Source organism: Lissotriton vulgaris, chromosome 9, assembly GCF_964263255.1.
Source record: "Lissotriton vulgaris chromosome 9, aLisVul1.2, whole genome shotgun sequence".
NCBI classification, from domain to species: Eukaryota; Metazoa; Chordata; class Amphibia; order Caudata; family Salamandridae; genus Lissotriton; species Lissotriton vulgaris.
The window spans coordinates 1,176,624,211-1,176,650,968 of record NC_141697.1 but is presented as its reverse complement, the minus strand read 5'-3'; the positions used below and the strand labels follow the sequence as shown (position 1 = coordinate 1,176,650,968).

The 26,758-nt window shown below is 45.7% G+C and overlaps 1 protein-coding gene across 1 annotated transcript in view; it reads right to left on the bottom strand.

The window, feature by feature from the left end:
- LMCD1 (LIM and cysteine rich domains 1) overlaps window positions 1-20,333 on the bottom strand; it is a 307,023-nt gene extending 286,690 nt beyond the window's left edge. Inside the window, exon 1 of the mRNA XM_086939214.1 lies at window positions 20,178-20,333. Coding sequence (XP_086795340.1) covers window positions 20,178-20,204 — 27 coding nt within the window. The 5' untranslated portion in view covers window positions 20,205-20,333. The remainder of the gene's footprint in view (window positions 1-20,177) is intronic.
- Window positions 20,334-26,758: the final 6,425 nt, after the last annotated feature.

Here is a 26,758-nt window from a genome sequence, read left to right as displayed (position 1 = left end):
TGATATACACTGGCATAACCGCGCGGGGAATGCCCGCGGGGGAGGAGCGGCAATATTATTTAAGAAAAATTTAGCTGCAACTAAAATCCTGGCAGAAACAGTGGACTTGGCCGACATGCTCGCAGTGAAAATCATGTTTGACAATCTGTGTCTAATTATTCTCACTGTTTACCGTCCACCTAACTCCACCCCGGCCTTCAATGACTTATTTATGGCCAGCATATCTGATATATGCTCACGGTATAAAAACATAGTAGTCATGGGAGACTTTAATCTGCATTGGGATAAGGAAAAAAAAAGATTCAGCAGCCAGCTCTCTGGAGACAACTATGTCCTCTCTGGGTTTTAGGCAGTTGGTAGACTCCCCCACGCACATAAAGGGCCACACCCTCGACTTGATCTGGGCCTTACATCCCAAGGTTACTTTAGTGAAAGTCCTTCCCTGCATCTGGTCAGATCACCACCTGATCTACTGTGACGTTCCTATTGGTACAAAACCTCCGCAACCACCATTTAAAATTAAAAAGACCCGTCAGTGGAAAAATGTTGATTTACAAACGCTGACCACCACACTCATGGAATTTGTCTAACCTATGGCTCCTGGCGTGGATGTAGATCAGGAGTGCAAGGATATAACGGACAGCTTGATCAGAGCAATTAATCAGATTGCACCCGAGAAGTCCCAAAAAATGAATAGTGGTGGTAAGGGGGCCCCCTGGTTTACCCCTGCTTTGAGAGAGCATAGGAAAGAACTACGCAATGTGGAGAGAAACTGTAGGAGGAAAAAAGACGAAGAATCCTGTGAACAATATAGGAAGTTGCTTCGTACCTATAAAAAATATATACAGGACTCCAAAGCTACATTCTACGAAAACCGTATTAATAAGGCGGACAATGTCCAGAAAGAAACTTTTAAAATACTCACGGAATTAAGTAAGAGAGCTCAAGACCTGGACATCACAATTAGCTGCGACACCTTTCTGAAATATTTCCTGGATAAGGTTGACCCCATTTTAAAGGAGATAAAAAGCACTGTTACTGGCTCTCCTGAACCACAAGTTGTCAAAATTCCGGTGGGAATTTAATGTCTACTTTCCCCCCGATTGACTAATTAGGTCTTGAAACACTGATGAGGAAAACAAAGTCAGGCTCCCCAGCAGACCCATGCCCCCCAAGTGTGTTTCGCTTAGCTCGCCTTAGCCTAGAGGACCATATCTTGTCCATGCTGAATAAGTCATTAGACACAGGACGGCTACCAGCTAGCTTTAAAGATGCCCGAGTAAAACCACTAATAAAGAATGCAGGGGCAGACCCCAAAGTGCTGAAGAACTATAGGCCGATCTCCCAGCTACCATTCCTGTCCAAAGTCCTTGAGCAACATGTGTTGAAATCCCTGGCATCGTTCCTGGAGTCCAACCATCTTCTCCATGAGATTCAGGCAGGGTTTCGGGCACACCACAGCACCGAGCTGGTTATGCTCTCGGTGCTGGACGATCTCAGAGGGATGGCTGACAGTAAAAAACCAAGCGCCCTGATACTTTTAGACCTGTCAGCGGCGTTTGATACTGTCAGCCATACCCTACTTTTGGACAGGCTGGCCGGGTTCGGGTTTCGGGACTCAGCCTATCACTGGCTGGAATCTTTTTTGTCCGGGAGAACCCAGAGGATTTAGTTGGGAGATATGGTATCAGGAGTGGGAGAACTCACATGTGGGGTACCCCAAGGCTCCGCCTTGTCCCCCCTCCTGTTTAACCTGTATTTACAACCACTAACAAGTGCCTTGGTTGAGATGGGTTGCCGCGTGTTCAACTATGCTGACGACACCCAGTTGTTGTTGAGCATAGATGACACCGCACGGGCCCAGTCACAGGCACAGTAGGTACTCAGATACACAGTCAACTGGATGTCCAGGAGTTTGAGTTTGAGTTTTAAAATACTTGTAAAGCGCTCATACACCTGCGGTTTCTTGGCGCTACAACTAACAAGGTCCAGGGCTAAGAGACGGGGGAAACTGCTGGGGATTTAGTCAAAAGACTTTGTGAACAAGTGGGCCTTGAGGTGTTTACGAAATTGAGGGTACAGGGTGATGGTTCGGAGTTCCAGGGGAAGGGAGTTCCAGAGTATCGGGGCAAGGGTGGCAAATTTCGAGCCTCCCCACTTCTTTGTCCGGTAGCGTGGGATAGTGAGGAAGGACTGGGAAGACGAGCGAAGTTCCCTGGTGGGTACGTAGGGGGTGATCTCTGAGGAGATGAATGCTGGTGCCAGGCCCAATCGGGCCAAGAAGGTGATGGAGGCGAGCTTGAATTGGATCCGGGCTCGCACAGGGAGCCAGTGTAGGGATTTCAAGAGGGGGGAGGAACGGTGAAATTTAGGAAGATTGAAGACCAGGCGGGCCGCCTGGTTTTGTATCTGCTGCAAACGCCGTAAGCTGTATGCAGGGATACCTGCATAGAGGGCGTTGCCGTAGTCCAGGCGGGACACCACCATGGCTAAGATGATGAGTTTAAGAGCAGAGAAAGTGAAGAAACGGGACACCCTGTGTATAGTGCGCAGTGAAAGGAAAGAGGAAGATACCACAGAGCTAACCTGGGAGTGAAGGGTGAGTTGAGAATTGAGTTTTATGCCGAGGGTTTTGACGGAGGTAGTGGGTTCAGGAGAGGGGCCAAGAGAAGGGGGCCAGAAGAGAGAGGACCAGGGGCTGGATGAACCACCCGTCAACACCAGCTTGGTCTTATCGGGGTTGAGTTTAAGATGGTTGTGGTTCATCCAGTCCCGGATATGGAGCATGACAGATTGGAAATTAAGGACAGAAGTGGGAGAAGAGGAGAGGTTAAAGACAAGCTGGAGGTCATCCGCATAATTAAATACGGCGACCTCCATTTGTTGAAGAGAAAAGATAAGAGGGGCGACATAGAGATTGAACAAGAGGGGGGAAAGAGAGGAGCCTTGGGGGACCCCGCACTGGACTTTCCGGACGTCCGCTGTAAAATCACCCAGGCGGACGGCCTGGGTGCGGTCGATCAGGAAGGAGGATAGCCAGACCAGAGCAGTCCCCCCGATCCCCGCCTCCCTGACACGGGAAAGCAAGATGGAATGATCCACCGTGTCAAAGGCGGCTGAGAGATCGAGGAGCACTAAGGCCTGGTGCTGGTTGGTATCCATACCCTCCCTGAGGTTGTCTAAGACCGAGATGACAACGGACTCCGTGGAGTGTGCGGGGCGGAAGCCGGCCTGGCGGGGAGCGAGAGCTCCATGAGTCTCTACAAAGGAGCTCAGAGCGCAGGTGACATGGCGCTCGAGCACCTTTGCCAGAAAAGGTAGAAGGGAAATGGGGCGGAAATTGGTAGGGACAGAAGGATCTGCCCCAGGTTTTTTTAGAATCGGCACGATAACCGCGGACTTCAGGGGGGGTGGTACCACACCTTGAGCCAGAGAACTGTTGAGGAGATGAAGGGGGGGGTCCGGGCAGGTAACAAAGATATGGCGGAGAATGTGAGCAGGACAGGGGTCAAGTGGAGAGCCAGATTTAACCAAGGGTACAAAGGAAATCAGAGCTTCCTTGGATTTGGGAGGGAGGGCAGTGAGTTGTCCCTTGGGAGGGGGACATTGGGGGTCAACAAAGGAGGGAGAAGGGGGCGGGATGTTGGCTTTAATGGTCGCAATTTTGTGGATGAAGTAGTTGTTGAGGGAGTGGCAGAGTTCCTCGGAGGGGGCGGGCTTGAGAGTTGTTCTGTCCGAGAACGCCAGGTTATGGACAATCGTAAAGATCTCCTTAGGCTGGTTTTCTGCGGCAAGGATTTTGGAGGAGAAGTAGGCGGTTTTGGCCTCCAAGATGTCTTTTTTATACTGGGTAAGGATGTTGGTGTACTCCAGTCTTAGAGTGGGGCAATAATTTCTCCTCCAAGCCCGCTCCGCGCGACGTACAGTAAGTTTGGTGGCCTTAAGCTCTACGTTGAACCACCGGTTGGCATCCTTATCACGCTTGGAGGTAATACGTTTGAGCGGGGTAACAGAGTCACTGCCAGCGGAGAGCCACTGATCTATGGCCTCAACCTGGGAAAGGGTAGAGAGGCCCTGTAGGGAAGGGAGGGAGGTGATAAGAAGGGAAGAAAGGTCTTCCAGAATGACACGGCCCCATGCTCGGACCCAGGTGTTTTTGGGGCGAGGGGGCTTGGCTGGGGGGTGAATGGGTAGGGAAAAAGATATCAGGTGGTGGTCGGACCAAGTGCAGGGCGAAATAGAGAGGGATTCCACGGGACAGTTCAGGGACCAGATCTGGTCTAGTGTGTGACCTTTGATGTGGGTGGGGGAGTGGACATGGGGGGTGAAGTTGAGGGATTGGAGGGTTTCAGAAAATTCCTTTGAGGACGAACATTCAGCTGGGTCGGAGGGCCAGAAGTTGAAGTCGCCGAGGAGTAGGATAGAAGAATTATTGACTGTGATGGTGGCCAAGACTTCCAAGAAGTCAGAGAGAAACTGTAAAGGGGATTGAGGAGGACGGTAAGTGAGAAAACAGGTCAGAGGAGGAGTGATGGAGGTAGTGCGGATAACCAGATATTCGGAGGTCGCAATGTCAGGCAGGGACAGAGTTTGAAAAGGAAGGTCGGCGCGTGCGAGGACCGCCACGCCGCCCCCAGCTCTGCCAGAAGGGCGGTCAGCCCGAAGGGCATAGTAAGAGGCCGGTAAGGAGGCTAGTAGGGCGGGGAGGGAGTTGTCGCCGAACCAAGTCTCCATTAAAAAAAGAAGATCAGGGGCATGAAGATCCAGCAGGACCGATAGTTTGTGCGCATGGGCGACTGCTGACCGGGTGTTAAGATAAAAGGCGGTGAGGGTTTTAAGGGTTGTAGGAAGGGTGATGCTACTGGGTGAGAAAGAGGGGCCAACTGTAGGAAGGGGGATGTGAGGGGGAGCAGCAGGGGAGAGACCAAGGGAGAAAATGCGAGAACAAGTGGAGGCTGCGATGGGCCAGGGTTCCTGGAGGCTGCGTAGTTGGTCCGGGGTATAGGTGATGAGCGGGGCAGAGTGACGTGCCCCTAGCCCCGGACAGTCGCGGACGGGCGCAGACGGGCTTGCCTTAAGCGCGCCTTCGTCGCGCAATCGTCGCGCCCGCTGCGCTCGTCCGCTGCGCTTCCTACCAAGACACATAATTTATGTTGGATGGTCGGGGCGTTGGAGGGGGTGTGGCCAACCGAGGGGGCGTGTCTCGTGGCGCACCTCGCCCTCGGGAATGGCGACCAGGATGTGAATAGTCGTTGCAGCGTAAGCCAGCTGTTTCAGGAAATGCAAGAGAGTGCAACTATGTCAGGTAAATTTTAAAAGGCAGAATATCACACAATTTTTAAAAAGACAAGGTTTCGCGCTCCCGGCTTTCCGCCTGAGGAGTCCCTTGTTAGTGTCTCGCCATATGATCTGCGTGCACTATTTATACATATGGTGAGGGGGCGTGGCCAACCGAGGGGGCGTGTCTCGTGGCGCACCTCGCCCTCGGGAATGGCGACCAGGATGGGAATAGTCGTTGCAGCATAAGCCCGCTGTTTCAGGAAATGCAAGAGAGTGGAAGTATGTCAGGAACCTCCTGAAGATTAACCCCGAAAAAACCGAGGTGTTAATAGTCTCATCCACCTGTTCCCCCTGGAGTGACCTGTATTGGCCCCAGGAATTAGGTCCCACTCCTAAGCCAGCTGACTCGGTCAAAAGTCTCGGCATTAAGATAGATAGTGCCCTCTCAATGGTCAGCCAGATCTCTACGGTAGTGGGAACCTGTAATGGTCTTATAAGACAACTGCGCAAACTAGTTCCGCTCCTTTCCCAGTCCATGCTTCGTACTGTACTTTCTGCCACCATACTGTTGAGGCTGGACTACGGAAATGCGCTCTACCTGGGCTTACCAAAAGCCTTAATCAACAGACTACAGGTGGTCTTGAACGACGCGGCAAGACTCATCTTCAAACTCCCAAGAAGATCACATGCCTCCCCGCTGCTGCAGAGCCTTCACTGATTGCCAGTGACGCAAAGGTCTGTTTTTAAAAGTCTCTGCAAAGCCCATAAGTCCATCTATGGGCAAGCCCCGGCCTATATTAAAGAAAGGTTGGAGATTTATCGGCCTGAAAGAAGCCTAAGGTCCTCCGAGGCTCAACTGCTCGTGTGCCCCCAGAGTGCAACTATGTCAGGTAAATTTTAAAAGGCAGAATATCACACAATTTTTAAAAAGACAAGGTTTCGCGCTCCCGGCTTTCCGCCTGAGGAGTCCCTTGTTAGTGTCTCGCCATAAGATCTGCGCGCACTATTTATACATATGGTGAGGGGGCGTGGCCAACCGAGGGGGCGTGTCTCGTGGCGCACCTCGCCCTCGGGAATGGCGACCAGGATGGGAATAGTCGTTGCAGCGTAAGCCCGCTGTTTCAGGAAATGCAAGAGAGTGGAAGTATGTCAGGAACCTCCTGAAGATTAACCCCGAAAAAACCGAGGTGTTAATAGTCTCATCCACCTGTTCCCCCTGGAGTGACCTGTATTGGCCCCAGGAATTAGATCCCACTCCTAAGCCAGCTGACTCGGTCAAAAGTCTCGGCATTAAGATAGATAGTGCCCTCTCAATGGTCAGCCAGATCTCTACGGTAGTGGGAAACTGTAATGGTCTTATAAGACAACTGCGCAAACTAGTTCCGCTCCTTTCCCAGTCCATGCTTCGTACTGTACTTTCTGCCACCATACTGTTGAGGCTGGACTACGGAAATGCGCTCTACCTGGGCTTACCAAAAGCCTTAATCAACAGACTACAGGGGGTCTTGAACGACGCGGCAAGACTCATCTTCAAACTCCCAAGAAGATCACATGCCTCCCCGCTGCTGCAGAGCCTTCACTGATTGCCAGTGACGCAAAGGTCTGTTTTTAAAAGTCTCTGCATAGCCCATAAGTCCATCTATGGGCAAGCCCCGGCCTATATTAAAGAAAGGTTGGAGATTTATCGGCCTGAAAGAAGCCTAAGGTCCTCCGAGGCTCAACTGCTCGTGTGCCCCCGGTTCAGATTAGCTACAAGAGGAGGGAGATCTTTCTCGGTCTTGCTGCCTAAGATCTGGAATGAATTGCCTGAGGCTCTTCGCAAAGACGGAAACCTGCTCCGCTTTAGGAAAGCCCTAAAGACTATCTTATTCAGAGCAGCGTTGAGCCCAGTATAGTTTCTACTCATTCTCCTGTTGCTGACTAGGTTGTTGTGTTTTGCGGTCAAAAGCGCCCTGAGACCTGCGCGTGATTTGGCGCTATACAAACTGACACTAACAATAACAATAACAATAACAATGGCATTAAAGCATTGAATCTCTAAGCATCTTTAAAACAGCCTATATGAATTATCAACGTTAGATAATGCAAGGCAAATTGTGGTCCTTGATTTCCTCTCTCCTTCAGTGTTTGTGAAAAGTCACCCAATCAAAGGGAATTCTAACCTAATGTTATGCATTTTAGAGGTGGGTGTTTGTTTATCTACCTAGATCCATGTATGCACTGTACTGAAAGTTCACTCCTCACGTCTTCAAAATGTCTCACCTTCCACTGTCGTTTAGTTGTATATTTTTGAGTATTATAGCCACTTTCATCCAATCCCTTTTTTAAATGTTATCTATGTTTGAATGTAACTTATGCAGTGCTTAATTTGAGCCAGTTGTTTCCGGTGCTCGGCACTGGCACGTAATCATCAACACCGGCGCTTATAACACTAACTCGACCCAAAGTTATTGGAGCACTTTACATGAGCACCAGTTAAGGACACATTGGTTTTTTGTAGGCACAGGGAGATTACGTGATTTGCCAAGAATCAGGGACTGGAAGGATATTAAAGGTAGAAGGGTTCATGTGTATCCTATAGGGAGGAATTATATTTCTCTGCAGTGTTTATTACTGTAGATCATGATCTGATGCTGCAGAGGCGTCATTGAGGGGTCGAGGACACAGGCTCTGAACTAGGCTTTTATGATGGCTTCTTGGGGGATGGTCCACCCACCTTAAAAGAGTGTACAACCCCCCCCCCCCCTCTAAGCTGCAGTGTGAGGGGACTCCAGGTTCTTTTACTTCTCTTGGTCTGTATCTACATTCACACTCTGGTGGCTCTCATACAGAAATGATGGATCAAGATAAAGCTAACACAGGGTTAGACTGGAATTCATTCAGCCCTAGTAAAAATGTATAAACAAGCCCCCCCACCCCCCCCCGGTGCAGGAGTACCCTATTAGAGCTGGGCCTCGGAGCCTTCATGATGGGGTCAATGGAGGCCATCCAGCTCTGAAAGAAGCCTTCTAACCTGCAGAAGGTGACAATTGGCTGAATGGCCAGTCTGCCCTGATCTTACACAGATGAGACTCAATTTCTGATTAGAGTTGTTTAATCCCCCTACCAATTTCTAAATTTAACAACATGTTTTGATGGAAATAAGGGAATGGATGCATCAGAGTCGGATACAACTATTTTGCTCAGTCACAGGTCATGATAAGGGCTGTTTGTGGCAATAAGGCTGAACTTGCACAAAAAGTAAAGCTCCAGGGTGTCTTGTTGCATTTGTAGTTGCCAGATAGATTACTTGGTTGCTGGAGCAGTTAAAAACATTCACTTTCAGATGTTTAATCTGCGTACAATATAGGGCACCTCAAGAATAATATCAGTTGGGGTAAGGTCAGCAATTAATTATCGTCCAGATAATGGCCAAAGACCCTATCTTAGTATTCATATTTATAAAACATGCAAACACGTATTGCATCAAAATGCACAAACAGCAATCAACCTTTTACATCAGCATACAATGCTCATAACAAAATTCAAGAAAGAACAAAATTCCATGTCCACGCTAGTTTTAAAAATTACTTCAAAGGAGAAGATTTTCCAGAACAAATTCTTATATCCGCATCTTTAGAAATACACTACCACCCCACACAAATTTGATTATTTTCAGATGTTATGGGTGCTCTTCAACATTTTCCAGTGTCTCAAAAACAACTTGCAAAGTATCCCTCAGACTGAGCCCAGTCTCATCTCGCATCAGAGTAATAGGGAATAACCTATAGTTATGCAAAGATGAAAACAGGATAAAAATTTGTTGTACGGCAATGAAGCCCCGAACAATTGACAATGCCTCATTGCTCAGGTGATTCTTCGTGAAGCACTAGAGAGATGTCTAGAAATTGTTATATATCCAGTCAGGACATAATGAAGATATGTCTGATGTTTGCAGAGAATATGACACTTTACAACGCACGCATTACAACACTTGTCATTACAACGCATTTTTTACATCGCAAAATCCATTACAATGCATGTTGTTACAACGCATAATCCATTACAATGCAATTACTATTCTAACTCCGCTGGGGAATTACTTTGGGGAATGCGTTGTAATGGATTATGAGATGTAATGACATGCGTTGTAATGGATTTTGCAATGTAAAAAATGCGTTGTAATGACACACGTTGAAACACGTGCGTTGTAAACGATGTTTCCCGTTTGCAGATAGACTAAAAGCTAAACCAATAGAGAGTATCATTCTGAAACAACAGGCGTTTGTTGAAAGAAATTCTGTGCAATGTATGAAGATCAGATGGGCATAGGTTGAATATCTTCCCACAAATTACTCAACAAAGGATCGCCTCCAGAAAGCCCAATATTTCAAACTTGAAATCAAGATCTTGACTTTTCTATAACTCAAGACAACACTAGAAATGTCGTGTGCTATTTTAATGACTATAATCTGACACTGAATCTACAAATTGCACTACTGCAAGCAGACTTAAGGACAACTTTGTTTACACCTCTTTGCATGATACCGTCCTAGACAGGCCCAGAATCCTCCTTCAGGCTGGGACCTCGAGGGAGTTTTTACAGTTTAGGAACAAGATCCCTGCATCATAGGTCAAAGTTGATAGACTTTTGGCCAATTATTATTTCCTATTGGCCATAATTGGATGATTAACATACTTCTGATTGGATCTGGCAAGAACCTCAGTCAGGTCCCTACTGATCTCACCTTGGCATCAGACACTGGCCCTCAAATCACGTAAGGATCAAAAATCAATATCAGGAGTAGCTCAGGATGAGGTAACCTAAAGGTAGTTTTGCATGGCGACAGAATGTTCAGAGTACCAGAGTGAGACGAATTATGAAAGAGGTAAGATGTTATAATGTCTCACTTGTTGAACCTAACTTTGGTAGCTGAAAGTAGAGAACATAATCAAATGTTTCTGTGTAGCGCATACAACACTTTATAGTGCTGCCTCATGTTATGTTAGGTTAACTGCGATTTATAAAGCGCCTACTACCGGCAGGTCTCTAAGCGCTGAGAGAGAGTAGCCCTAGACCCCCTCCCCCAAATAAGTGAATGTTGGCCCTCGGTCAGCAACTGCGTTTACTCCAGGCCTCTATGAAGAGGAAGGTCTTCAGTTTTTTCCTGAAGGGAAGGAGGGCTTTTTCTGACCAGAGGTGTTCAGGTAACTTGTTCCACAGCGGCGTGTTCAAGACTGAGAAGGCTCGCCCCCTTTAGTCATATTGTTAAACTGCGGGCAGGCCAGCGGGCCTCCCGTGGGTGACTGAAGGGCGTAGCTCACTCATTATCATTTTCTGTGCGACAAATACTTTTCAGTATACATGAGCCTGTCATTCAATGACATCAGTTAAGGGTCAACTGCATCCTTTTACTGCAAAGTGAGCCTTGATGAGAGATGTGTTTCTCTTTCCTGGCAACAAAAATGATGTGTCTATCTGATTTTTTGTTCTGGCCTAGGTACAGCTATAACTGGTTCATATTTCAAAAAACCATCCACCATAAAAACACAAACATACATACATGTGCATATAGATCAGCCCTCTTGGACTGTTACCATGAGGCACAGGGTCAAGACTGATTTGCATATAGCTGAGTCTGAACTGGGATGGCGAACTGAGCTAAAGAACGATGATGGATTCAACCCAGATCTGTGACTGGGGGTGAGTGTCTGAAAAGCTTCAGCGCTCCGCCCATCATCTCCTTGTGTTCACCACAGTATACAGCATGGGACACCCCACTTTATCCATTGGATGACTTGCACTGCAAGTGCCATCATTTTTCCAGATCACATGTCTATTGCTGCTTCAAAAGGAGTGCACTTCAGTGCCAAGGCAGGTTGGCCTGGGCTTCTGGGCCACCCCAGAATTTTTAGATTTTTCATATTTGACAAATTATTTTACATATTGCATGTTTTGCACACAAACAATTAAAAAGGCACACTTGCCAAGGCCCGATATGCTGTCTTTACCAGTGTTGGTTCCCTTATGGTCTATGGCCATTCAACTAGGCCTGGGCGGAGTTCGATGAGTTAACTCCTCAAAGTGAGCAAAAAAACCTCTGCCGCGCTTCAGAGTTTTGCATGTGGTGAAGTGCATTAGGTCACGCCGTTCGCGTTCATTTATAGAGCCTGGTGTTTGTCCCATGCTGGAAAATCAGCGCGTATAGCACAAAGCACAGCGTAAGAGGCATTGCTTCTTTCTGCTGCTCGAGTTGGTGTTCTACTTGAGCGGCAGCTTCCTAAACTACAAGGGATGATTTTTCAATGTGAGCGGTTGCGACCATCTGCGACCACCTGCGTTGAGATATCCTGCTGCGAGGTGGCCTAGCATTGGATTTTCTTCACTCGCTAACGTTAAGTTGGAGAGCGCGAGTAAGGATAAAAGTAACTATGCTTCGCTTCATGGAGCTAAGGGGCACATGCATCAACCTATTTAGGAAGTGCAAACGGTGCGAATCGGTAAATTCGGCCGTTTGCACTTCCTAAATATGTGTTTGGGATGCATCAAGCATTTTTGAGTAATTCGGTATTTTTACCGAATTCCAAAAATGCGATTGCTTTTAAGGAATTGCAAATTTGCGATTCCTTAAAAGCTATGCATCATTTAAAAAAAAATTGCGATTATTCAAATTGGAAGTGCAAATTACCACGAGGTTCAACCTCGTGGTAATTTGCGAAATTGTTTAAAAATGCTTAAAAATGCATTTTTTAAACTGTCCAGTTACAGACACACATGTCCTTAGGACATGTGTGTGTGAAACATGCACTTTCAAATGCATTTCAGGGGTGCAGGGGGGGGTCCTTTGGACCCCCCCCTGCACCCATGAAATTTTCTAAGCGCCACTCGCAATTTGCTACTGCCTTCCAATTGACTACATTGATTCCTATGGGCCTCTAGGCCCATAGGAATCAATGTAATGCCATTCCTTAATTGCACTTCGCAATTAAGGAATCGCAATTTCCGAAAATTAAGAAATCCTAAAAACTTTTAGGATTTCTTGATGCATAGCATTTTGCATTTCCTAAATAGCGATTCCTTAATTTTCGCTATTTAAGAAATGCAAAATCCTAGATTGATGCATGTGGGGGTAGGTTTTTGGGAACTCCGCATGCTCTGCAGAGTGTGGCGAACTCTGCAAACTTTGCGAACGGAGCGGAGTTCACCACTCAGGCCTACATTCAACATAGACAGTTGGTTGATGCTTTTCTTTTGTCTGATCTCCCCTAAATCATCTGGCACCATAGCTCACACAGACATCTTGCTTAGAGTGCTCTATGCATAAGTGGCATACTTAGAGTTAAAAGTTGGATTCAATGATTGATGTCCTCGACGTTCAAAAGAAGAATGAGCAGTGTGTTTATTTATAGGTTCACACCTTTTTAAATCCTCTCTTTCTTAGATGTCCATAACAGCAGACACAGTGCAGCCTGTGGCAGGGCCTGCTGTCTGTGCAGTGACTTTCAGGTCAGTCTCCCCTTTGGTTACAGAGATAAACTGATTTTCCTGAGGTTGATCTCATAAGTAATAACACAGCCATAATAAACAATTATGCAGATGCTGTCACTTGATGCCTCCCGTGGTTTAGATGCAGCTTTTCCACTAATTTTTTGTGCCCGATGGTACAGTTTCTAACAAAACCACAAGGGTTGTGGAATGCCTCGATTTCTGCACATGGCCAGGGGGCATATAGAAAACAGTTTTAGAATATATTTATGTATTTTTTTTTCATTTCTCTTTTGACTTGAGCATTATTTGACACGAGAATATCTTTTTATGAACCTTTTTCGAGTTAAGGGCTAAATTCCGATCCCTGTGCTAACACATGTTTGCAAAGTTTTGTGGTTTATAGTGGGTTGTGCAGAATTCGGTGAGGAGGGCGAGGAAAGTGCATGTAGAAGGGAAGATAAAATGTAGAAAAAATGTCAGTCCAAGAGATTAATTGAATTATATCAACTGCATAGGGGCTGCTGCTTTGCAGAAAGGTGCAACTGAATTTCGCACCATATTACAGATTGTATGGAAGCTAGATTTATTTTATTTTTTTTACAAACTGGCCACTGAAAATGTATTATGGCACTGCACATTTTTTGGAGTCTTATCCGAAATTGGCAAGCCAACATGTTGCTGTCAAAGACTCACCCTTTCGACAGACTGCACACTCCAGCATCATACTGACTGGACCAGTAATTAAAACAGAGTTTAGTGCCATTCTATATACATAGCAACAGGGCTTTGAGTTGGATGAAAAAAACTGGGGGGTCTCTCAAAGGGGCGTGGCCAATGTAATTAAAGATGTGGCTTAAAAACATGCAAGCTAAAAATCTGTGCCTAGCATATTGTTCCACCCAACCAGCCGCGGTCGGCAGAAGGAGATGCTGCAGGGCGGTGACGTGAGGAGGGGCAGGGTGGGGGGTAGTAATGTATGGATTACGGAGCAGTCACGGTCACCAGTAGGAGTCCCTGCAGGGCAGTGACGTGGGGAGGGGCAGGGTGGGGGGTAGTAATGTATGGATTACGGAGCAGCCACGGACGGCAGTAGGAGTCCCTGCAGGGCGGTGACGTGGGGAGGGGCAGGGTGGGGGGTAGTAATGTATGGATTACGGAGCAGTCACGGTCACCAGTAGGAGTCCCTGCAGGGCGGTGATGTGGGGAGGGGCAGGGTGGGGGGTAGTAATGTATGGATTACGGAGCAGTCACGGTCACCAGTAGGAGTCCCTGCAGGGCGGTGATGTGGGGAGGGGCAGGGTGGAGGGTAGTAATGTATGGATTACGGAGCAGCCACGGACGGCAGTAGGAGTCCCTGCAGGGCGGTGACGTGGGGAGGGGCAGGGTGGGGGGTAGTAATGTATGGATTACGGAGCAGTCACGGTCACCAGTAGGAGTCCCTGCAGGGCGGTGATGTGGGGAGGGGCAGGGTGGGGGGTAGTAATGTATGGATTACGGAGCAGTCACGGTCACCAGTAGGAGTCCCTGCAGGGCGGTGATGTGGGGAGGGGCAGGGTGGGGGGTAGTAATGTATGGATTACGGAGCAGCCACGGACGGCAGTAGGAGTCCCTGCAGGGCGGTGACGTGGGGAGGGGCAGGGTGGGGGGTAGTAATGTATGGATTACGGAGCAGTCACAGTCACCAGTAGGAGTCCCTGCAGGGCGGTGATGTGGGGAGGGGCAGGGTGGGGGGTAGTAATGTATGGATTACGGAGCAGTCGCGGTTGCCAGTAGGAGTTCCTGCAGGGCGGTGACGTGGGGAGGGGCAGGGTGGGGGGTAGTAATGTATGGATTACGGAGCAGTCACGGTCACCAGTAGGAGTCCCTGCAGGGCAGTGACGTGGGGAGGGGCAGGGTGGGGGGTAGTAATGTATGGATTACGGAGCAGCCACGGACGGCAGTAGGAGTCCCTGCAGGGCGGTGACGTGGGGAGGGGCAGGGTGGGGGGTAGTAATGTATGGATTACGGAGCAGTCACGGTCACCAGTAGGAGTCCCTGCAGGGCGGTGATGTGGGGAGGGGCAGGGTGGGGGGTAGTAATGTATGGATTACGGAGCAGTCGCGGTCGCCAGTAGGAGTCCCTGCAGGGCTGTGACGTGGGGAGGGGCAGGGTGGGGGGTAGTAATGCATGGATTACGGAGTTTAACAGGTAAGTAAACATATAAATAAATAAACTCCGTAATCAAAACATTACTAAGCCCCCACCCTGCCCCTCCTCCTCCCCACGTCACCGCCCTGCAGGAACTTCTACTGCCGACCGCGGCTGCATCCAACTGGTATTTTGCTGCTTCTGTCATTGCATCCAGCTATATAATACAACGTGTAACATTGCACCTACAACAAGCCAGGGATATTGGCTTGGTCAATGGTTGTCAGTTGCATAAGACAAGTAAGCAACAACTATGGCTTCGTTGTAGATAATATTGAAAATGCTTCAGTTTTGAAATGATGAGACTGTGAAAGAACTAGAGCGAGTTTCTGAAGTTACATCACAGGCAGTGAAGGGTGGTACTGCTGCTGGGTTAAGGTTGCTGTCACCCTGAGGGTGAGGGCAGAAATGGAGAGCCCGCTAGGGACCCGTCTCAGCACCTGCTCTTTACAACACCGGCAGAACCCGGCCCATTTAAGGCCCTGCATAGCAAACGGGAGGCCCAAGGAACCCCTGCCCACGGTGTGCAAATATAAACAGATTGAGCCACGTGGCAAAATATTCGGCTCAGACGCCTGCATAACCTCAAATAATGTTATGAATTTTGCGCTACCCTTGTTAGATGACGTTCCCAAACGTATCCCATTACACGACGTAGCTTTTGTTTTTAGCTTTCAGCGCAGTAGCACAGGAACAGTACAAATGGCCAGAATGTGCGCAGCTATTTCTCGCAGCACTTGCATTTTTCCGCATTTTTGTGCGAGGTTGCATTTTGCATTACAGTTTATCAATAAATACCGTTTTCCCATTTTGTGTAATTTCGTACAGTTTTTTCTTTTTTGCAGATCTTCGCGTAACGACGCAAAAACAGATTTTGCATACTTGGCACTCCCAACACAATTTATGTTAGCCAACCCCAAGTCTGCTATTTTACTCCCCTTCTTTTTGCAGGGGACAGTGCTGATTTGCAAGCCACTACCTCTGAGATGATTGGCAAGGCCAGGAGCCACCCGCACAACACCTCACTGTGCTGCTGGCCTCTAACACTGAACTGTGAAAGCAACTACCAGTGCAATCCACCCACCGTGTTATGCGACTGTAATCTGCAAATATTTGCACTGGCCGGGCACCGCGCCAGCTCCTCAAGGGTGTAATTGCAGAGTTCAAGAGGCCTGGACAGCAGGTACCTTGAGTCTGCCCAGACCCCAGCCCAGAGTGACAGCAAACAAGGTGGCCGGGGCAGCTGGCTGCGGAGCAGGGGCGGGGCCTCGCAGAATGCCTGATTCTGTTGCAAAGCCCTACCTACATCCCGCTGCCTGAACACTGGGCTGCTTTATTTCAGCTCCTGCAGAAGACTGATTTTTTTGGAAACGTCTTTGCTTATCTCATTCAATCATGTCTGATGACGCCTCAACTGTACTCAGCAAAAAACAAACCTACATAAAATGTTACAGGGCAAGTTTTTTTTCAAAAGTCCCAGAGGAACACAGATGCGCCCAGTCTAAGTAGACCTTTTATCATGTGATTAACAACTTTCCTCTCCTGCTAAAAAGACCCATTTGTGTGAATTGCACAAACAAGAGTCAGTGTTCGCCTTCCCAAGGGCAGGCCTCTGTGTCTGCCGCTCCACACAGACCCCTCGTTAAACACCAGTCGGACTGTATATTCAGTCAACAGCACAGGACTTCAGTGTTACTAACGGCAGAAAACCAATGTGAGGTTTGCACCTCGGGTCTATTTTAGAGTTTTAGCTAAATGAAGTCCTTCTGGTGATACATTTTGATGTTCTAAGACTTCAGAAGTGGGCAGATGCAGGTAATTCCTACAGGGCCAGGCACAACATGCAGCACTTTGTAGTAGCCAATATACTACTGCCCATGTAGGCAAGCGCCTCAGCGCCTCTCATAGGGCTATTAAGCGCTACATAAATGCTGCAATACAATACAGTCGAATATAAGCCAATCAGGACATTCACCAGCACCAATCCCTTTAACCACCATAAATCCTACAGTATCTTTAGGCTCCCCGGGCCTCACCCCAATTGATTCAAAATGATTTACAAATGCTTTTACCAATTGTGATCAATCAGAAAATTTGTAAAAATTAAGTTTCAAAAGTGGAATGTTCCTTAGAATCGATCTCAAGCTTAAAATTGTGAAATTTACGGACTGCAATTGATTTAAAACAGATAAAGGTAGCATCCCCTCGCCTTCTTGTTGTCCTGACACCACTTTCGGGGCTAGTGGACCCAACAGCCATTGTTTTAGAAAGGGGTATGTAAACTGCAAAGGGTTTTTTTCAATTTTGGGAAATATTAGTTTGCAAAAAAAATTAGCTTCGGAATCTATGTTAAAAACATAACTTTTGTAATCATTATTTTGTGTATCCTCTCGTTTAACACTATAAAATGGTGCTGCAAAAACATACTTTACAGAAATCAGTATTTCTTTCCTCAGAAATACCACTTACAAGAAATTCTGCCTACGCTTTACAGCATGGACCTATGCTGTTCGGGTCAGATGATTTCTGTCACATCAACATTTTCGCTCTATGCAGAGAAAAGAAATAAAATGCAAAGGCAGAGGAATGGTGGGAAGCTTGGAAAACTTTGAAACAGGTGAGAAATGAGAAACTTTTCAAAAACTTGAAAGGGGAGAAATTAAAGCTCACATCCCTATTTTCCCTTCACATAGGACAATGGGCTGGCAAGCCCTGCTTATAAACAGAAATATCCCACATTTTTAATTATGTTATGATTCACTATTACTGGGAAGGCTTTGAGTAGTATTACACTAGGCTCTGCTCCTTTCTCATTATCAGTGCATGAGACCTCTCCAAAATGTCCTTCAGTCTCCAGTGTTGTGTCTCTGTGTCTCTCCTCTCAGCTCACAAGCTTGCAATCCCTTCCCTGGGATGCTCATGAACATACTTGCTTTATTACAAAGCAGAAGTAACTGTATAAAAAGATACTTTGTAATTGCCTGTACTGTAATACATAGATCTGTGCAAGTAGTGATACCTTCAGGCATCAAACCAGCATAATGCTCGGGGTAGCGGAAATGACATCATACACATTTTGGTCCCCAATGATATCACATGGTTACCACTTTATTTCATTTCAGCCCCTTTAATAGCCTACATTCTGATGTTGAGTGGCTATGGACAAGGCAAGGAATAACATGCATTGGCAAAATCAATAGGTTTGGTATTTCTTTAGAGGGAGTATGGGGTAAAGGCTTGGTGACTCTATCTGTTGCACGCAAACGTCCTAAAACAAAAATCCCATGTTGAAACAAAATATTAGTCTGCAGCAAAATACAAGGTAGGGACCCTTTGCCGAAGAGACTTTGATGGCAGACTTAAGTTGTACCTTCAATGAAGAGTGCTATGAAAAGAAGTCAGAAGATGGACGCTGTTGTATGTGATGACGTTAGAAGACATACACAGCAATCGATTACACAAGAGATAATTTTAGGGCCACTACTTGTGTTGGATCTTTAAGAAGTCTCTCTGGGAACACCTCTTTACCTTACTTTGTGAGCAAAAATAAGATCTAAATCAAACAATATGTTATAATGACAGTAGGGAATATCAAATGAACATGCAAGGGAGCATCGGCAAAACAATGCTCCTTTATGACAGGCCGAGGCAACCAAGCTGAAGCACTTCCTAAACAAAAAATGCACTAAATCAGTAATTAACATGTCATCAGGTCAGCAAAGTGAACACATCAAAGCTTGCATGCTGGATGTAATTACAAGCCACACTGGCACACTGCATCAGCACTTTAACAAAAGGACAACTTGTGCCCAATCACAAAAGTCTAATGGGGACATAAGTTGGACAATGTAGGCATAACAAAACGGCTTCGGTGGACTCCCCATCCAAGCATTGGAAAACCATGAAAAACACCTGAAAGCCGATGTCTGAAGAGAGCTGATCAAAAGTCCACCCTTTATCTTTACTTCTTCTTATTGCACGTTTTGGAGAATTGATTACATGAGGTCATATATTAATCCTGTGTGCAGCCACACCTAAATAAAACTACAACATGTGAGCAGAGCATACCTAGAGGTGTTTACTTTCTGTTCCAGCCTCTGCCTCCCAGCAGGCTGTATAGGTCGGTGAAATACACTTTGAATTTCAATGAGGCTGGCTCTGCTTTTCATTCTTCCATTGTTGATGGAATGGGCAACAGTCAGATCCCTCATAACAGCATTAACTATTTGAGTACGTACAGCTAATTTGGTGTATAATTTGCACTGTGAAAATAATCATTATAATAATAATGGTAAATATATTGAAATTCCACATAATATATTTTGTCTGAAATAGCTCGATACACTAATTTAAGCGATATAACCAGGGCCATTGGAAAGATGCAGAGGGGAGGGCCAAATTATGCGGCAAAGTGAACTGAATTGGGCAGCAAGAAAATGAAATTAATGCAGTTTAATGTGGCACATTTATTTTTCGCAGTACTTAATTATTCTGTTAATTGTACATGTGTTAACAATGTCTGGACAACGGTTTCGCGGCATTAGTGCCGATTGAACACCCTAATACATAATTGAACAACAGATAGGCGGACAGTCAACCTTTGCGAGGGTTTATCCGTTGCACTTCAACACGCGCTACTACGTTTTTTGTAACTTTTTGTCTGTTTGAGCTAGAAACATTTTTTGGGGTAAAAACTGCACATTATGCAGCAGATGGTGTATTATGTGGCATGTGCAGCAAATGCACAATTATGTGGAAGACGCAGTGACCGCAACATCGCATAATTCCAGTGTCCTTGGATATAATTATCGATATGAGTTTGTTTAAAAAACCGATTGAATGTACGTAAAATACGGCTAGCATGCACCTGGGCAGCTTTTGAAACACCTTCTCGGGTGTCATGGCTGCCAGCTCGCACCTGCAGAGATTCCAGCCCTTTCCACAGCACTGAACGTGCCCAAGTGGTAATGGGCGTCTTCTGACGTGGGAAGTGCCAGGCCAATCTTAACTGTTAACTCGAAAGGTCCTCTTGCTGCTAAGTTGAGGGTCACGTGACGGATACGCGCAGGTAATACATTAGCATTACTCGACAATATGGAACACAGGAACTTTTTCCAACTGCACATGTTAACGTGTCGCGAGGGCAGATACGAGCCCCCTAGGGCTAGGGCTGCCTGCGGCCAGCAGGTTGAGGGCATGTGAAGTGCTGAGGGCGTGAGACGTCCGCGGCACAGACACCTACCTCCTGAACACCCGCACTCACGTCCATCCTGGCGTTGTGTGTCTGTGAGTCACAGCTCCTCTGGATCCGCCGCTGTCAAATGAGCAGTATAGCGCTTCGCCGGTTCCCGTCAGCAGCAGTGAGGTGAGTTCGCAGGCTGTGGAGGGCGCGGCTGTGCGCGAGGCAGCGGCCAGGACGGATTCATGCAGCTTTAACGGAGGGCACGAAACTCCCTCCGCGCGGCTGCCAGCCAATCCCGGGCAGCTGGCACACACCCTTCCAGCTTATCAGGCAGGGAGGTGTGTGAGGCTTGGCGCTTGCTTTTCCGGGAGAGAACAACCACCCCTTGAGAGGTATGAGCTCACCCAGTGCCGGGAGAGACGTGAAGGGCTGCGCTCACTGGGAACGGTGGCACGAGAGGGCTGTCCGCACCCCTCTATTTACTGATCATGCTCCTACGGGTCTGTAATGGAAGAAACACCCACCACACTTCTTTCTTTCTTTCTTTCTTTCTTTCTTTCTTTCTTTCTTTCTTTCTTTCTTTCTTTCTTTCTTTCTTTCTTTCTTTTTCTTTCTTTCTTTCTCTTTCTTTCTTTCTTTCTTTCTCGTTGTTTAATTCTTTCTTTCTTTCTTTCTTTCTTTCTTTCTTTCTTTCTTTCTTTCTTTCTTTCTTTCTTTCTCTCTTTCTTTCCTTTCTTTCCTTCCTTCTTTTATTTTCTTTCTTTCTTTCTTTCTTTCTTTCTTTCTTTCTTTCTTTCTTTCTTTCTTTCTTTTTCTTTCTTTCTTTCTCTTTCTTTCTTTCTTTCTTTCTTTCTTTCTCGTTGTTTAATTCTTTCTTTCTTTCTTTCTTTCTTTCTTTCTTTCTTTCTTTCTTTCTTTCTTTCTTTCTTTCTTTCTTTCTTTTTCTTTCTTTCTTTCTCTTTCTTTCTTTCTTTCTTTCTTTCTTTCTCGTTGTTTAATTCTTTCTTTCTTTCTTTCTTTCTTTCTTTCTTTCTTTCTTTCTTTCTTTCTTTCTTTCTTTCTTTCTCTCTTTCTTTCCTTTCTTTCCTTCCTTCTTTTATTTTCTTTCTTTCTTTCTTTCTTTCTTTCTTTCTTTCTTTCTTTCTTTCTTTCTTTCTTTCTTTCTTTCTTTCTTTCTCGCTGTTTAATTCTTTCTTTCTTTCTTTCTTTCTTTCTTTCTTTCTTTCTTTCTTTCTTTCTTTCTTTTTCTTTCTTTCTTTCTCTTTCTCTTTCTTTCTTTCTTTCTTTCTTTCTTTCTTTCTTTCTTTCTTTCTTTCTTTCTCGTTGTTTAATTCTTTCTTTCTTTCTTTCTTTCTTTCTTTCTTTCTTTCTTTCTTTCTTTCTTTCTCTCTTTCTTTCCTTTCTTTCCTTCCTTCTTTTATTTTCTTTCTTTCTTTCTTTCTTTCTTTCTTTCTTTCTTTCTTTCTTTCTTTCTTTCTTTCTTTCTTTCTTTCTTTCTTTCTTTCTCGCTGTTTAATTCTTTCTTTCTTTCTTTCTTTCTTTCTTTCTTTCTTTCTTTCTTTCTTTCTTTCTTTCTTTCTTTCTTTCTTTCTTTCTTTCTTTCTTTCTTTCTTTCTTTCTTTCTTTCTTTCTTTCTTTCTTTCTTTCTTTCTTTCTTTCTTTCTTTCTTTCTTTCTTCTACATTCCTTAACTTATTTCACTTTTCCTCTTACTATCTTGGTTTCTTCACATTTTCATTGTGTATTATATAATATACAACATAGAATAAACAGACCCGTTCTGTGCAACTTCTCCATTTCAGATTTTAAAATAATGAAAAAACGGGAGACTACCTTGGAGGAAAGCCAGACCATGAAATGAAACATTGAGGAAGGGGAGGGAAGGGAGGATATGATGGGATGGGGCAGGAGGCAGGACACAGCAGCTTCCCTCCTTTCTTAAGACAGGAGGTGAGTAGACACAGCCCCGTTCTTATTGGTTAGACCATCCAGGAAAGGCCCTTGCCTCCGACGCAGATATCTCACAGTTTCAAAATGCACAATTCGCTCATCTGCATTCACCTACGATCAGGGCTTTAAGTGGGATGAAAACACTAGGGGCCTCTCAAAGGGGCGTGGCCAATGTAATTAAGGGTGTGGCTTTAAAACGCATCAGCTAAAAATGTGTGCTTAGCATAGTGGGCCGCCCGACTTGGATTTTGCTGTTTCTGTCATTGCATCCAGATATATGCTACAACAAACAAGTAACATTATACCTACAACAAGTCAGGACTATTGGCTTTGTTGACGTTTGTTAGTTGCATAAGATAAATAAGCAGCACTATGGCTTGTCATATATAATACTAAAAGAGCTTCCAATTAAAGCCCTGGTGACACCACGACAATGTTGCTGCTCCTGAGTCTCATAAAGAGAAGGGAAATCCAGAGAGACAATGATTCTCTTTAACCCCTTCGCTGCCGCGGCAATTCCGCCGCAGCGCTAGAGGGGTGCGGGGGGGCCGAGCGGCGCTCACATGCTCGTGACGGAGCCGCTCCGTCACGAGCCGCGGTTGAGCTGTGCTCGTGACGGAGCGGTTACGTCATGGCCCCGCCCGTTCAAAAGAACGCGCCGCGCAGGCGCGAAATCGGCCCCGCGCAGGCGCGGCGGCAGGGCCATGACGGAACCGCTCCGTCATGAGCACAGCTCAGCCGATGCTCATGACGGAGCGGCTCCGTCATGAGCATGGGAGGGGTTAAAGGATTTCCCTTCCCCTACAACGCTCACCTGGCATGACGTCATGCCGTAACTTCTCCACTAGTGAGAAGTGAGCATTGTGAGCACACAAAAGTACAAGTTCCCTTTTCATATAGTTTAAAAGGAGAGACTTGCGTCTCTGGGGAGTTACAGAAAGGAGCTTGGGGTGAGCCACCCACGTATCAAAGTTGTAAAGGGATCAACAAATTTACAATCAATTTCAATATGCCTTAGTAAACATCATTTTACCAATCTGAAAATAATAAGGATGTAAACACTATAATATGAATTGTATAAAAAGGAATTTTTTATTTTTATATTATTCTCTGTTCATTCCATCTTGCGTAACAAATACATACATTTATTCATAAAAAATATGTTTAAAACAATTGATATAACATTTTATCTCACAAAATCAAAATACAGTTAAAAAATTCTTTCAATGCAACAAGTTTATCACACAAACAGAAATTGTCGACGCGGTGTTTCGGTGATATTATGTCGTCACCTTCTTCAGGACAGTGTGTAAGTTAAAATCACTCAAATTAAGCTGTTGATTGGTCAGTCGCTTTTTTTAAAGAATTGGCGATATGTGACTGTTTCGGGATTATCTCGATTTCTTTCTTTAGTAAAACTTCTTCATAGATGGAGTGGGTCAATATTCTTCCTGGCGCATCTCTGCAAATATGCAGAGATGCGCCAGTTCTTGTAAATCTGCCCACAAATGTCTGCGAGTAGCCCAAACCTTTGATCCTGCAGATATAATGTGCCATGTAGAAAACTTTAAAGCTGATGTAAACTTCCACTGGGAGTACTCTCACAATGTTATTATACTCTCAGTCTTCGGTGGGTTAACGTTAGGAGAGTGTTAATATTAACCCTGGGCCGAGTTCGCGGAGTTGCACTACACGGCTCTATGTGAAGTGCAAAAAAAGTCAGATGGAAAAATGCGGTTTGTGGTAATTGCACAGTGCCAGATGCCTTTCCGCAATGTGCAATCATTGCGAACAGCACCATGCACAGTGCAAGCAGTCCCTGCTTTCCTTTTCTGCCGCTCAAGTAGATTTTTACTTGAGCGGCAGCTTTCTCAATGTCCACTCGCATGAGAAACCTGGCTCCTCGTCTTGAAAAATCTCGCTCGTGGTCACCAAAGTGATTTTGACGATCGCGAACGAAGAAAAATCTCGCTGGGAGGTTGATTTTCCTCCCTCCCAATGGCAATTTGACGTTGATGAACGTGAGCGAGGAAAAAACTCAGCTACGCAATGCGAAGCAGAGTTTTTGGGAAACTCCGCGTTCTCCGCATATCGCGGAGTGCAGGAAACTCTGCAAACTCCACAAGCGGAGCAGAGTTTACCGCCCAGGGTTAGTTAATATCAGCCATGGATTTTGTCAATGAAGAGGTCGTTCAAAATTCTGAAGAATTGTTGTTATATTTTGGGTTGATCTAGGTGTGATGGATGAATAGCGAGCAGTGTGATGGGGATGAGGGATCGGTGACTAAATCAAGGATGTGGTCTTTAAAATTTGTAGGTTGGGTGATATGCTGAATCATTTTGATAAGGTGGAAGAGGGTGACTTGGTTTTTCATGCTCATGGTGTCTGGGTGGTTGAAGTTAGCAATGAGGGTGGTATAGACCTGCTGGCTAGATAAAGTGGGAAGGCTGTTTGAAACTTTATCAATGAAGTCCTTATTTTTTTATTCTGAAACTTATAAATCACGCAGCTACCCCCAACGGGAATGTCCCGGCGCTGCAAATGGTAAGCAGTTGTAAGTGTCTCTGAGTGACTAAGGGTTGGAAAACTGCCAGGTTTTTAAAATGCGTTGAAATAAGCATTCCAATTATGTCATATGGAGGGACAGTGGTAAGCTGTTCCAGGATCGAGCAGTGATAACTGCGAACGCTCTGCCCACCATTCTAGAACAACGAAATCTGGGAGTACGTAAGAGGCAAAGATGATTTGATCTAAGAGATCGGTTGGACTGAGCATGCTTGAGTCTAGCTCTGAGATAGGCCGGCCCCTGACCCTGCATTGCTCTAAATGCCAAGACCAGAGATTTAAACTGAATGCGATTAGTCACGGGCAGCCAGTGTAACTTTTTTAAGTGAGGAGAGATTGAGTGACAATATGGGATGTTACAGATCATTCTTGCTGCTGCATTCTGCACAATCGGCAGACGTTTGACCAGATAGACTGGCGCTCCGACATACAAGCTGTTTGCATAATCCAGGTGTGATGTTATAAGGGCTTGACTAATGGTCCGGCGAGCCTCCAAAGGGAGAAAAGGGAGAATTTTACGGGTAATGCGAAGTTTATCAAAGCATGCAGATGTGACTTTATTTATTTGAGCCTTGCAAGACAATACATTATCTCATAGGAATCCAAGGTTCCTAGTAGATACCACCGGCACTGGAGGGGGGGGAGGGTTCAATTCAGGTGATAAACCAATTTAGGGGTAGAGGGGGATTTTTTTGATTAAAAAACAACACCTCGATTTTATCCGAGTTGAGCCTGAGAGTGTTAAGTGACATCCAGGAAGAGATGTTGCTAAGGCAGCGTCTGAAGTTCGAAAAACTAGCGTCATAGTGATCTCTAAATAACAATCACTAGTTGTGTGTCATCAGAGTATGAAATCACTCTGACCCCATAGGGTTCTGCTACCGTGGCCGGCAGCTATAAGTAGACATTAAAAAACTGTGAGCTCAGGGCAGAGCCCTGAGGGACACCACAACTAAGTTATTTCTTCTCCGATACAAAAGGTTGAAGGTAGACCTCTTGGGTACAACCGCTTAGAAAAGATCTAATCCAGGCCAAAGGAGTGCCCTGAATCCCGAGACTATACAGTCTCTCAATCAATATGGCATGAGAGACTGTATTGAATGCTTGGGACAGGTCGATGAGCACAAACATTGCTGCATTGCCTACGTCCATGTATTCGCGGATAGTCTCTGCCACCTCCAGAATTGCACTCTCGGTACTATAGCTGGATTTAAAACCAGACTGCTAATCGTAGAGAAGTTGTCTGGACTCAAGGTAGTTAGAGAGTTGTTCTTGCACTACTTTCTCCAGGATTTTGGCAGGTTTAGGTAAAAGGGAAATGGGCCGGTAGTTGCTAAACGCCGATGGGACGGCTTCAGTTTTTTTAGAATAGGGATTGGCATGGCCTGTTTTCAAGACGAAGGGAAATTACCAGTTTGTAAGGATGTGTTCCAGATCAAGTTCAGCGGAGAAATGATAAGGGGGTGAGTGCACTAAATATTTGTGCCGGACAAGGGTCCACAGGGGAGATTGATTTGCATGCCAACATTTTTTGAGAAAAGGTATCAATAAGATAGTTTTAAAAGACGTAAAAGCCTCATCCTTGGTTACCCTGGAGTCAAGACCTGGGGCATCCAAGGACGGGTTGAACGAAGAAAAAATGTCTAGGATTTTTTCGTGAAAAAAGTTAGGGATAGACCATCACAGAGTCCTTGGCTAGGGGGGGTCGAGATAGATAATGCAGATGGTTTGGAAAACTCTTTCACTATTTTAAACAGAGTTTTTGAGGAATTATCAGCAGAGCTGACTTTCTTAATGTAGTACTCTCTCATTACGGTACGTTTCAATTTGTGGAATTTCTTAATAGCAGCTCTATAAGTAGCTTTTTTCTCTGGATCATAGGATTGTCTCCAGCTTCGCTCACATTTTTTACAGTAGCTCTTCTCAGCACGCAAGACGGCGGAGAACCAAGGAACTGAAGGTTTTAATCTGGAAGAATTTATCGGTTGCATAGGGACAATCGCGTTTATGGCTGAGGATAGCCAGCCATTAAACTCTGAGACATCAGTGTCTAGATCCCCTACTGACTGCCAAGAACAATGGGAAAGTGCGGGGACCAGTTATGGGCAGGTGATTTTGAACCATTT